Consider the following 14,187-nt stretch of genomic DNA (forward strand, 5'->3'; position numbering starts at 1 on the left):
TGGAGGTAGACAGGTGAAAAAAGGGCGTCTATTTGTTTTTTTTTTTTTGTTTGTTTTTTTTTCTAACATATTACTTTTACTGCCAATTAGCTGCTGTCTCAGCTGCTGTACTTGCACCGATGGAATGGAAAGAATTTGACCGTCGGAGTGGAGCAATGTCCGCCCGGTCTAAAGCGGGTGACATTAAGGATAGGGGGGTCGAAACAATTGTTATCACACACGTTTGATTCGACGCAAAGATTTGCCACCTACACTTGGAAGGAAAATGTATGGGAAAACATTTGGGTGTCTTAATTTGCTTCGTATTGGTCATAAAATGCGGTTTGTTTTTCACTTAAATAACAGAATCAACCCAAACATTTTTTTCCTTCTTTTTATTTGAAAATTACATGTTAACAGTGATGGGAAGTAAGACTGCTTGGATTTCCAATCTGGTGGACCCTCCTTTGTCAGCAATAACCTATTTCAAAGGTTTCCTATAGATAGGGGTTAGATTTTGGACCATTCCTCATCAAAAATTGTTGCAATATAGCAAAAGATTCCTGGATTGTCTGATGTCACTAGCTTTCTTAAGGCCATGCCATCAGATCTCAATTGGATTGAGGTCAGCATTTTACAACTGGTACAGCACCACTCAAAAGTTTGGAAACAACGATTATGTTGCATAACACATCGTTAAAATAGATTGTAAGGAATTGCTATAGCGCACCAACAAAAATAAGAAAATTAGCTTTTAAAGCGACAGTAAATATGTTAGCCATGCAGGTTGGAGTTGCATCACCGAGCAAGCCAGCAACGGCATACCATATCTGACCAAGCACGAAACACAAATTGTGCATAGGGCCTCATCCTTCATAAGGGGCCAGATTTCTGCACAAGGCGACGCATTGTCTCATATGCACAGAGAATGCTCAAGTGATGCGCATACATACTATAATGAGGTGTGCCACATGCATGTGGTGCATAGTACGCAAAATTCCCTAGTCAACAGCAAACTAGTGACAGCTGCAATGACAGCACTCGACATGTCTGACAGTAGAGCGTTTTCCTGGGGGCACTTGCCGAGAGAGGAGTGAGTTGACATGTTGTGCAAAAGACACCAGGAGCAAGTTAAAAACAAAAGCAAAACAACAGTAAGCTTCTGTGGAAGGTGGACATGGATGAAGACTTTGTGATGAGCCACGTGTTTGATAGGACTCTTTAAGAGCATTCCCCCAGCCCTAGTATCAAAAGTGTCCCAACGTTGTTCGTTTCATACATTAATTGATATTCCACATTTTTTATTGAAGCATTGTCTGGCTTTCTCTCAACATTTGTCTGTTTGATTAAAATACAGCATGTTCTCAGCATGTCTCATTGCACCTCTGGGCCAACAACAACAACAAAAATACAGATCCATAGTTTATTCTATAGTTACAGCCCGTAAATGTGTCTATTCTTCCCTTCATGTAAGAAGAAGCGATGAGTACTGCAAGCATAAGTAATTTGAGCGAGTCAGACTCTCTCTCACTGCAGTTGGGCAAATCTGAACTTGTGTGTGACACAGCCCAGATGTGTATTTTATGAAACTGTAATATCAACATTGTTTGGTGATATCACCGTTAAAAAATAAGATATTAATTTAATATATTTTGGTGTATTTGCATCACTGGTTATTGAGATATCAACAATGGTTCTTTACAACGACTCTGGAGTGGTTATATTTAAAGGTCCGCCAGTATTCGTTAAAACAAGCATATTTACCTGACAATGAATTTATAATGAATATATGAACAACTGTTTTAAAAGCAATCTTAACGATTGAAATAGACATAAAAAAGAGGGAGGCCAAAGCCAACTAGAACATATTTTTGCAAATGTGCCTACTCAGTAGGATCTATTTAATTCTGGGAGCAGCTAGTGATGTAATGTAGAAGGGTAAAAGTTAGTTGATGGAAAGAGCTTTAGGCTAGTCATTGTTGGGTGTAATGTTCGACAGAATAACATAACATTCCTAAGGCACTTGACAGTAGTAGCACATCACTGGCAAACATTTGGTCAAGCCCTTGCCTCTCTTTATCTTGTGCGGTTTCACTGCTGACTTCCATTTCATAGCCTGCAGCCTCCTGTGAACACCATATTTTCCTGCCATAGTTTAGATTCAGTTATTTTCGGCTATTGAGCCAGAGACCTCAATTTGGTAAATTTAGACTCTCATTAGATGCTGAGCTCATTATGACATAATATTAATAGTTTTGCTGTGAGGGGACTTTTCCCAAAGAAGCCAGTGACCCATTTTGCAGTTCTACAGGACATGATGGTAAATATTTGTATTCATGATTGTTATCTTTTTGAAGGTAAAGTAGTATATTTGGAGAGTGACTTAAGTAATCTGTTTTAGAATGAGCTACTAAACTGCACCTTATCTAATGTTAAGTAACTAGAAATTGACATGGCAATGACACGAACACTTCTTGTTCACAGAGCAGCTACCCGATATGGGAGGACTTCACCACCAAGGCTGGCAAACTACAGTCACAGCTCAGGTGAGCTTTTGCTTTGGCAAGCCATTTGCATGCTTATGATGGCTAGTCACTTTGCGGTGCTACATTCATTCCACCAGTGAATCAATGACTCACCAATGACCCCTTAAACAGTATTTTCAAAATTGGTAGCCTTTGACCATCAAGCATTGTCAGAAGCTCTAAATGCCCTTTTTTCCCCCCATTCTGTCTGTTTGTCCCTTAGTTCTTTTTGAGGGACGCTTTTACTGGCAAACATTTTCAGCAGCAATTTATTTGAGAACTTACTATGTGTCCATATACAATTAATACTTTAAAAACACATTTTGCCATTTGCTGTCACCAGACAACGACATCACATGTGCTCAAGGCACAGGCACACTACCAATAACAGGTCAGCTTGCAAGCGTCACATGACCCAACCCAGAAAACAGGTGGGCGGTCATTAGTAGTTACTTGGGCCCTGAGAACATTGTCATTTTCAATCAACCTCAAGTAACAGAATGTGTTTTTACAGGTATTAATTGTACACATGTAAGTAGATATCAAATTAATTATAGATAAAATGTTAAATTTTTGCTGAAAATGACTAGATATATAAAGTAGCCCTTTAAGGCTGTTAATTAGCACTCCTCCATGCCAGTCTTTTGCTAATGGCCGACATTTCTTGCCACTTCTCTTGGTCGCTTTAAGTGGCCACGTGTCAATAGACACAACAGCTCATGACAGCTGAGATAAAAGCCTTTTGTTACCCAAGTACTGTAACTATGGCTGATTAACAGTGCACAGCAGATCTCTTGCCTGGGAAGTGTCCTCGTGTTCCAGGACAGACTCGTAGTGACAGCTGCATAAAGACTCAAGAACTTAACAATAGCGTCCAGCGGCTGCACTGTGTTCCATTCCTCTGTTTTATCAGTGTTACGACTGATTTGTGGTGATATGTTATTCCAGAGTTACCATCATTTAGGGGTTAAATATGTGACCCTGTCATGCTTAAGATCAGTGGAGAATTTTGGTCTTGTTGCTAATGACTGCCTATTTGACAGTAAGGTGTCTGTGCACTGCGTTAGTGTAATAAATACAGTACATTGTGGCCACTGACTGTTCAGGTGAAAGGTTTATTTTGGCCAATGTACTTGAGTCGTTGCAATTACAGCTGAATGGTGTTCTATCAGTGTAAACCTTTGAGATTTGTCATACCGACGACATAAGATAAAGACTTGCAATAAACCAATTTACTGTGACCCAGTATCAGTGGAAACCATAAAACAAGAAGCTCTCCATGTTTGTTAGCTGAAGGTGTCATCATTTCGGTCACATTAAACTCAAGAAGATCCTATACCAGTCAGGGATAAGATTAATACATTTTGAAGGGCAAGTCATGAATGTAAAATCAGCAGCGAAATCCACTCATTTGTGTCTGTCTCAGGTTGGAGTGAAATGAGTCCTCAGGAATTTGAGTAGCTCGTTTTACAAAAAAAAAAAAAAAAAAGAAAGCAAGACTTTTTTTTTTCTTGCCCGAGATACCTGCTTATTTTTGTATACATCAGAAAAAAATGGTATGTCAAACCGGTCGCAGGAGCAATTGTTAATGCTCAGTATGACAGTAAAACGTGTCGGATACATGGTGCAAAGGCCAACTTCAAAATAAACCTTAGTTTACCAAATGATATATGGACATGATTGACTTGGTACGCTTTTATTTTGAAGTTATTCCCGGTAGCATGTTGCAGTGTAACAGCCCGACTATTCTTTTTACTGTAACTGTTGGTCCCAATACACAAATCAAATAACTCAATGTTGCTATGAATTCATGTACAATTGTCAATTCAGTTCAGCAACAAACTACGTAGTTATGTTAACGTTGATGTCCTGGAACTGTTGCCAGTGTTGGTGTGCTCTGTTATATCTGCGTGTACCATAAACCAGCTGCCCTATATTGGCTGGTGGGCAATGGAAGAGTGGTAATCATGTCCGCCTCACAGCTCTGAGGTCCACAGTTTGCTTCAGGCTCTGGCTCTCTTGTGTGGAGTTTGCATGGTTTTCCCGTGTCCATGTGGGTTTTGTCCAGGTGCTCCGGTTTCCTCCCACAGTTACAAGGCACCATTTTAGCATGAGGGGTTTCTTTCCACTTCATCTCTTTGTGTCGTCCTTCCAATTAAATAAGCCAACTGCAGGAGATGTATGCATTTGGCCAAGGTGTTTTTTTTTTTTAAACAGTTAATATGGATCTGATCACATCCAATGTTGCCCACATTTTAAATGTTATTTTCCTGAATTATATTATTGTAAAATTGAATATGAAACATGTACAATATTTACTTGGCTTGGGCCTTTTCACACATTTTATGTTAAAAACTGTGAACTGTTAAAAAAAAGTGTATTGATGTGTATGTACAGACTACTGTGTTATGTCAAACTCTTACATGATTATCGGACTAAACACTCTGCCGTGGGTTGCAGTAGATGGGCCAGCTGTTTTGATGCCATTTATACTGAATACCTTATTAGTGTTCACATCGCTAAGAGTGCACTTCCTACTTCTTCTGATGGTAAACCTCTATCCAGCTTTTTTGGTCTGCTTTAATGTTTTCTGTAGCCACTTACAATTTAGCAAAAGAAGTAGTTTTGACCACAGCAGAGCCACCCCCACACCCAATCCACCCATAGAACTCTGTAATCTGTTGTGGGACTGGGTTACACACACACACACACACACACACACACACACGGTCAAACACACCCACCTTCCCACGTTGGCTCTGATAAGTGGCTAGCAAGCAGTGCATGTGGCATACATCTATGTGTGTAATGATGTCCTTGGGGTACTGCTCTGTAATTAGCCCCTGCGCACCCCTCTCGCAAAGCACCTAGGAAATCAACCAATTACAGTGTTCAGCCATTTTTTTTTTCTCCAACGATGGCGTTTTTCTCCCTCCTGCCCATTTTGGTTTGAGTGCAACACAACTTAAAAGAGGTGATATTGCTGATTTCTAATCATAGTCTCCTTTGGTCTGTTTGTTGGCTGATTCAGCTGTGTCTCTTGAGGGATTACTACATTTGTAAAGGGGAAGATTCCCTGAACAATAAAATCACTTTGAGGTTTAATCAGCATACGGACAGAAAGACAGTATATTCAGTATATGTTTCTCAGTAAATTACAACAATATTAAAGAAACAATTGCAGTATTTCAAATCAGCCATTCAACTATTATGAGTATCAATTCACAATACATTGTGGCTTCTGTCATTTTATGTTGAGTCTATTTCCCCGCACATGTTCACAACCCTCTCTCTCTCTCTCTCTCTCTCTCTCTCTCTCTCTCTCTCTCTCTCTCTCTCTCTCTCTGTCTGTCTGTCTGTCTGTCTGTCTGTCTGTCTGTCTCTCTCTGTCTGTCTCTCTGTCTGTCTCTGTCTCACTCACTCACTCACTCACTCACTCACTCACTCACTCACTCACTCACTCACTCACTCACTCACTCACTCACTCACTCACTATTAGCCCATAGCTTACTAGCAACATCACCTGCTCTTTTTCGAAAACCGAAAACTTACCCCATAGCCGACTTCATTTGTTTGAACAGAAGGAAAAGTTCTGTATTTTGTTTTCACCTTGCCACACCTGAGCAGGCTTGATGTCTCGCATCTACAGATATTACTGGTGGCAGCTTTCTTGGAACAGTTTTACAAACTAGAAATGAAATATTTGTATAATATAAATGCCATTAATATCATAAAATTTTAGGGAAAATGCTATATTGGAATAGATAGGTCTTTCTGCAAAATGATGTCCTTGTTTTGTTTTTCATTTTTTTGGGCTGGGTGTTATTTGGTCTACCAAAATTACTATTGGTACTTAGTATCAGTGATGGCACAAGAGTTGCGTACTTGTTCAGGTATCGGTCTGTAAAAGTGGTATTAAATGTTCCTACTTAAAAGGCATATAACATTTTCTCTGATTAATAAATGGGATGATCGTTACAGAAATAATTTCTAAAAATATAACTGAATGACAATCTTTAATGCTGTACAATGCGATATTAGGATGCAGTTATTTTAAAATGTAACATCAATTCGGTTTGTTGAGTCAAAAATGTTTTCCATCCCATTGTTTTGTTACACTGCTAACTAACCTACATGCAATGGCTAAAGTACAGTTGATAAATTATCATCTCAGCGTTGGTTGAATTTTAGGTTCTGAAATGTGCTGTTAAATTCACCCTCTTTCCAAGATCCAAATGAACCGCAGCTACATTCCACATTTTGCTGCACTAAGAATAGACAGTGGCAGCAGCACTCAATGTATCATTGTCAGAGGTTGAGCACTCTGCTATACTTTGCCACAGTGTATGAGGAGTGAAGGTTGGCTTGGCTAGTCTTTTATAAACTGGCTTCAATAAAATTTAATCTCTCAGAAGAACAGGTGTTTTGCGACTTTTAAGATGTAAGAATGTTAATAGGATAATAATTCCTGTGAGAAAAATCGTGGATGTGTCCTTATAGCCTAATTTCTATGCCTTGGAACCCTTTAACATGAATAGCCTGAACTGATCAGACTGTCAGAGCATTCAGTTCATAGGTTCATAGTATTGGTTAAATGATCTGTTGGCCAAAGGTCCCCACTGCCAGCTCTGTACTTTAAATAGAAAGGAATCTGAGTATGCCTATGTTGTATGTGTGTGTGTGTGTTTTCCCCTGGTCAAGCCACACCCATGAATCTTTTGGTAAACTCTGCTCTCAAACTGCTTATTAGCCAATACTACACTTTTATGAGCTATTTGTACAATAAGAAAAGTGGTGTTCTGTCAGTGGTTATGAAAAGTCTCGTTTGTTGTAAAGAGTTTTTGTTGGACCTCGGAAGTAAACAAGTGCAGTAAGTATTCTTTAGTAAGGAATCTGATTTGCCTTGTCCAATCTTTCCTCATAACGGAATTTCCTTATGTGGGAAACTACGGTACATGTCCTGAGTGAACGTTCAAGTATGTTAACAAAATACAGTACATGTGGAACAACATGATGTCAGAGAAATCTCTAAAAGAAGATTAGGACAAGCCTAGCTGCTGAGCAGCAAAAAGAGTAACTCAGACCAGCCAAGATTGACTTTTCTATACCATGGCATGGGGAAAAAGCTTCGGCGAACGAACTCGTGAGTTCCCCGGCACTAATTCAACTGCCCAAGCGCCCCTGCCTGGTTTTTATTCATTCAGCAAAGCATTGCACATTACAAGACATAACAAAAAGAGCCAGTCGGGCGCCACCAACAGCTGTACCAAGGTCCCAGCTCACACTTTCCTGCGTCAACAGCTTTATCTAAGGACTGGGGCGAGATGAACTAGGACTGCACACATGGATAGCAATGCACACTATTCTAGACAAGAAATAAGCACTTAATGATAACAACCTAATATATGATTTCCTTCACACATGAGCAATAAAATGTGAAAATATACTGTCCAAAATATGTTTATTAAACAGAAACTACAGTATTCAGAACATGTACTGTATATGAAGTAGTTACATCAGTTCCAGAGGAGCAACAAGCCACTCTTCCTTGTTGAATCTGAAACACTTTAATTGAGCTTGAAGGAACATAAATTGGCCCACAATGCACATGCAGACAAATGGTCAAATACTGTATTAAATTATAACTAGGTATGTATAGTACCGATACCTTATTATATCAGGCTGATCCATCCATCCATCCATCCATCCATCCATCCATCCATCCATCCATCCATCCATCCATCCATCCATCCATCCATCCATCCATCCATCCATCCATTCATTATCTGTAGCTGCTTATCCCCACCAGGGTCGCAGGCTTGCTGGTGTCTTATCCCAGCAGTCATCAGGCAGTGGGCAGGGGACACCTTGGACACCTGGTTGTCAGCCAAGTATCAGACCGATACCAAGCCTTATTTCAAAGTATCCGTACTTGCTATGACAGCCGGTACTGGTATTGGCATATCTTGAAACGATTTTAGGCTCACAAACGAGAAATGACAAAATAAAAGAATCGAACATTGCAGTTAATTTGAAATAAATGACACTTGAAACAAAATGCTTTATTGGAATAGGTAGGTATTTTCGTTTAACGCAATTTGTCATTGTTATTCGGTGTTATTCGAGTTTTGGGTATCAAATGTAATAGTGGTATCAATACTTAGCATCATTATATGTGACTATTTAAGAGTTGAGTGTGTTTGGATATCAGTCTTAAAATTGGGCATTAAGCATCATTAATTTTAACCAGTGCATGTAAACTGGGACTTCACAGAGAAGTTATAAAAAAGTAGTACTATGTCTTGAGAAAAAGGGTCATTGCTTACCCCAAATCACCTTCAAACACTTTTAATTTAAATATTGTTATCAACACTTGGGCTGCAAAATAGGATGCTTTTTTTGGGAGGGGTTGTTTAGCAAGTTTTTTGATGTAACTGAAACTGGTTTCTTTTCTTTTTGTAGAGCCACAGTCTTCGCCTTGGCTGCTTTCTTGGATGCTTTTCAGAAAGTGGCTGATGTGGCCACCAACTCGAGAGGTAGGAATCAAAGCTATTACTTTGTGGCATTTAGCAGGTGCTTTGGTCAGGGGAACTTGAAGTAAAACATTTACCCAGCAGTCCTGAATCAACTGACACACATTAACCACCTTCTATTGTCCAGAGTGCTGGGAATATTTTTTTTTTAATTGGTTCATTACCAAATGGGTATTGAATTCTTCACTATGCTGTTGTTAGCGGCAGGATTGGCGTTGTGGCATTGTTTTGACTGTGCTCCTTCCATTGACTTAAACTCCGCTACATCTAGACTAGCAGACACATGTTACACACACTTGGTTTTACGAATTCATGCCATTAAGTTACTGTGTTGTCAGTGTGTATCGGCTCTTTTGTCGTGCTCTCATTTGTGTATGTGCATGCATGTGCGCCTGTGCACTGACAAAATCATGTAATTGTCTTGCTCCTTAGCACAATTTCCCTCCACTAAGGCAATTTCTCAAAATGTTTTTATCAAGTTGGCTTTTTAAAAGGAACAGAAAATGCTTTTTTTGTTGTAGCTGAGAGAAGATATGCATTTACATTTGGTTTTAATCCAAACCTACAGTTCACAAATCATACAATACTGATGATTATTTAGAGTTTAAATATTGATTATGATTATATATGATTATTTAGAGTTTAAATATTTACCAAAGTACCCTGAATTCTCTACAATCTACAATTGTTGTTACATATCTGACAAGTGAGACTTTCAGAACTGTAGTCAAGGATGCTGTACTTGTTGGGTGCAACGCACTCTTGAATGTTCGACTTGACAAATAATTGTAACAATACAAATGTGAAGAAATCACATAACACATTTTCTCAAACAAAGTTACCAGCCCCATGCCAAACAGACAAAGCATAAGAATCCCCGCACATTGGTTGCCATTCACATTGAAATGTACCATGGCCAGCGGTTCAGAAAAATAAAACCAGATAATTGGCAGAACATTTATCATTTCTCAAAGCTAGCAGCAACCTTTGTAGCTGATACTGTAACGCCTTGACGTTTTGAAGATTGACAAGCTGATCTATCGAGTCTGCTGACTTTGATACAGTATGAGACAGCCGTTGCTTCTGTTGTTTTTATAGTTGTGAAGAACTTGAGATGAAAGTTATTACTCTGGCACTATCATCAAAAAGCTGAAATGCATCTAGCATTTTCCGCCAGACTGTGTGGGTTCTGTTAAAACTTTATCTTTGATGGAGTTTGATTAGAAAACTCAATGTTAAGTTGTGAGAAAATATGATGTCATCGAAGACGCATTTGATAGTTTACATGTATGAAAATGTATTTTGGTAATCTAAATCGCAAATCTGTTTTTAGAGTAGTAGTGCCCCAAAGAACATATTATTTAAAGAACATTTTGACTTAACCCCTCCCTCAGAAACACAAGAAACAAAACCTTTTTTTTTTTGTTAAGAAGAGGGATCATTTGAACAATTCAGCAGTTCACATGACAACCACTCTTTCAGGTAATTCTTTGTAGTACTTAATGAAGGCCCATATTATGCAAAAGGTCTTTCCAAGCATGCAGTTGACTTGATGTAAATAGCTTACCTAATACCTCAGACGACATAAAGGCATATCCGTCGGTCGTAATAAGTGTGTGTCTCCATGAATTCCATATGGCCTTTAATTCCAAAACGGGGCCAAATCACTGATTATTAAACGCCATATATGGAACACACCAGACCCAGCTCGAGACATGTTCACATCACGCATGTGTGTGTGTGTCACATGTGCTTAAGATTAGCATTTACATTTGTAAATGTTTCGTTCATCTCTTTTTTTTATTCGGTGTTGCTAATACTCATCACAACAGGCAATCTTACTGAATCGTATTGAATACCCGATCCTATTGTCTATTGAAATTAGTAAAAACATTTTTTTTTCAACATACATGAAAAAATTACAGCTGATAATGAATGTGATGTTTCAGCCCTCTCTGTGTCCAGTGAACTACATTGACTGGAAAAAAAAGGAAGGACCTTTCCTCTGTGCCCTGCTCAATTCATGACTTGGCTTCTATTACAGAGCAGCTTCAGATCCTGAACTAGTCCACTGCCTCAATGCCTTCTTTGAAAAGTCTGTCCCTTTTTTCACTTTTAGCCTAAGCGTGTAGAGTGTCTGTTCTCTTAGAGTGTAGAATCCCGTTCTCTGTACAACTTCTTTGCATGGTTGTGAATCAAGTTTCTGTTCTTCCCCTTTGACCCGACCCCATCCTGAGAAACTTACAAATCACTGCAGAAAGCAATTAAACCACCTAAATGGTCAGAAATACACTCAGCCTTAGATTTACGGGATCTTGGCCAAGTACAAACTTGCACAACACCCTCAAGCACCACAGCAATTGATAAATACTGTGTGTGTGTGTGTGTGTGTGTGTGTGTGTGTGTGTGTGTGTGTGTGTGTGTGTGTGTGTGTGTGTATATATATACAGTGGGCCCCCGGGTTACGAACTTAATCCGTTCAGCGGCTACGCTCGTATCTCGAAATGTTCGTATAACGGGCAATCCAAACCCATGTTAATTCGTGAATGCGTGCAACGCGCGCAAAAGCCTTAGGTATTAACATCACGACTGTACACATATATTGAGATTGAGTGACATAATCTACTGTACAGTTGCATTAATTAGCAAATATAAAGGAAAAATGTCTTTTACCCTTGGAACGACGTGACTTGAGCTGGGTGGAAGCTTAGGGGAGCAGAGACCAACTCAATACGGCGAAGCAGATATGCCATTGGTCTTACAATGTCAGAGTGACTCTTTCAGTCAAGGTGTAAGTCACGGAGATGCTAAAACATCATCCTCTTACTTCTTCCTTTATTGCTACTGGTAATTTTAGAAGCTATGTCTAACAGATAAAGTTTGCAAAGTCTTCACAACATTCCTCCCTTCCGTTTTTCACTTATTTTCTCTCATTCCTTCCACCCTGTGCCATCAAGCTAGATAAAGGCGTTCGGCCAATAGCATATCGGCATTTCTGTGACTGACGTGTGACGCCGGCCAATAGCATCTCCGTGAGTGAGACCGGGTGACCTTAATCGACCAATAGCATATTGGCATCTCCGTGACTGACTGATAATTATTCGCACTTTTTTTTTAAACGGTTGGAATGTATTGACAATTAATTTAAAAAAAAAACACATTTAAACCAATGACAATTCTTTGTCCTGCAATCGGCACATTTAATTTCATGTCAGCTGTTTTTCCCTTTAGCTGTACAAACACTTCACTTAAATGGTAATATATTTAGACACCGTGAGTGAGACAGTCACTGTGACGTTGTAAGACCAATAGCGTTCACGCAACTTCCACAAGCATCTACTGATGTTTTAAATGACGCAACTGCTAATTTTGTTGACGCAGTTACGCGAGAAACACATTTACTCAACGGTCGGCATATCGGATTGCTCGTAAGGCGAAAGGTTTGTACATAAGTGGGGGACAAAAATCTCCGTGATTCACGCTCGTAAGGCGAATTGTTCGTAAATCAGGGTGTTCGTAAGCCGGGGGCCGACTGTATATATATATATATATATATATATATATATATATATATATATATGCAAAAATGAGGATTGGAACAAAATTGTACATTAAAATGCTAAATTTCCATTTGACACTCTTGATAACTAAGCATGTCGGGATCATTTTTAGGACATTATTTTTCCCCAAAATTGTTACTAAGGTCTACCAGTTAATCCGACGATAACGATCATTTTAATGATTTCTCACAATAATTATGGAAGAGCTGTGGTAAATATGAAAATCAAGGATAATATGCTATGTAAATGTAATTTATGTTTAATTGTTTGTAAAATTCGGAGAAAATCACAATGTCCTATCACTTGTCAGATATTTGTAGAACGGCTCTTGGGGCTACTCATATGATCTTTGGGGGTTACCTGGTGCCTGCAGATGCCATGAAATTTACCCCTGGATTAGAGCATCATGGTTCATATAGGCTCCATTCTTTTTAAGAACAGTTACCTTTTAATTTGTGTGAATCCTGAACATTGCCCTTAAAGTGCAGAATAAAAAATGACATTTATTTTATGAATAGAAAACAAATCTAAATATAACAGACTCGGGACCTGTTCAGTAAATTACAGTTAAAGAAATGCCCTTCAGTTATTATAAACACTCTTCTGTGACACGTTACAATTGGAAGCTGTTGCCTATTGGGCCCTCCTTTTTTTTTCCTGCTGTGTTCTCTGTTATCGCTGAACAAAATAACGTATTTTTCCGACTATAAACCGTATCAGTATACAAGCCGCACCAGCAAAAATTGAGAGAGAAAAAAAAGTCACGGATAAGCCGCACATGACTATAAGCCGCAGGTCATAACGTCAGGTATTTACGCAGAAAGATGGTTAATGGAAGTTTTATACATTTATATTACTGTTGCTGTAAGCAACAGTGTCAACATATAAACACATTGCACATAATTCATACATACAATCACATATATATCAAATTACACGTCACAAACTTGTATCCAAGATCTTATATTAGTCATACAGATTTTTTAATACTATATTTTCAAAACTCTTTTTGAATACAGCCATTGAGTCACATCTTTCCAGCTTTATTTCATAGTTGTTCCACAAAATGACAGATCCATAGATACATACATTAGATAGACACATACATTTGTTTTACTGGTGGACTGCCTTCTGGCAAAAAACAAAACAAAAAAAACCTGCACATAAGCCGCACTGGACTATAAGTCGCAGGGCTCCAATCGTGAGAAAAAAAAGTTGCGGCTTATAGACTTTCAATAGACTTTCAATAGACTTTGAGGTTTGTTGATTTGCAAATTTATACAATTGCAACCTACAAGCTCATTGGTGTGAGCTGGCTCCATCATGTTCATCTGCCTTGAATCTAAAAAGATATCTCTTGTATCATTAGGTTTTGGAACTAAACCCATTCATGCTGCTGAACCTTATGTAGTTGTGACTGGACAGCTGATTATTGACAAGGACAGAGGAAACAAACAAGAACCAATATTTTTTTAAGGGCAAAGAAAGTAAGGCTAAATAAGTTCTCGTCAGAAAAGGAAAGAATCATTGATACATTAGTGTCACCAATGATGTTTGTGGGTGTTGCCTCTGTTTGCACTGTATTTTTGT

General features: G+C 38.8%; 1 protein-coding gene across 11 annotated transcripts in view; it reads left to right on the forward strand.

Moving 5' to 3' along the window:
* Positions 1 to 14,187, forward strand: part of LOC148425598 (protein MTSS 1-like) — a 36,405-nt gene that overhangs the window by 668 nt on the left and 21,550 nt on the right. For all 11 annotated transcript variants that reach the window (XM_088410445.1, XM_088410446.1, XM_088410454.1 and 8 more), the window contains exons 2-3: positions 2,464 to 2,525; positions 8,967 to 9,040. In XM_088410445.1, coding sequence (XP_088266571.1) covers positions 2,464 to 2,525; positions 8,967 to 9,040 — 136 coding nt within the window. The remainder of the gene's footprint in view (positions 1 to 2,463; positions 2,526 to 8,966; positions 9,041 to 14,187) is intronic.

This window comes from Hippichthys cyanospilos, chromosome 3, assembly GCF_059441005.1.
Source record: "Hippichthys cyanospilos isolate Australia breed blue-spotted pipefish chromosome 3, RoL_Hcya_1.0, whole genome shotgun sequence".
Classification (NCBI taxonomy): Eukaryota; Metazoa; Chordata; class Actinopteri; order Syngnathiformes; family Syngnathidae; genus Hippichthys; species Hippichthys cyanospilos.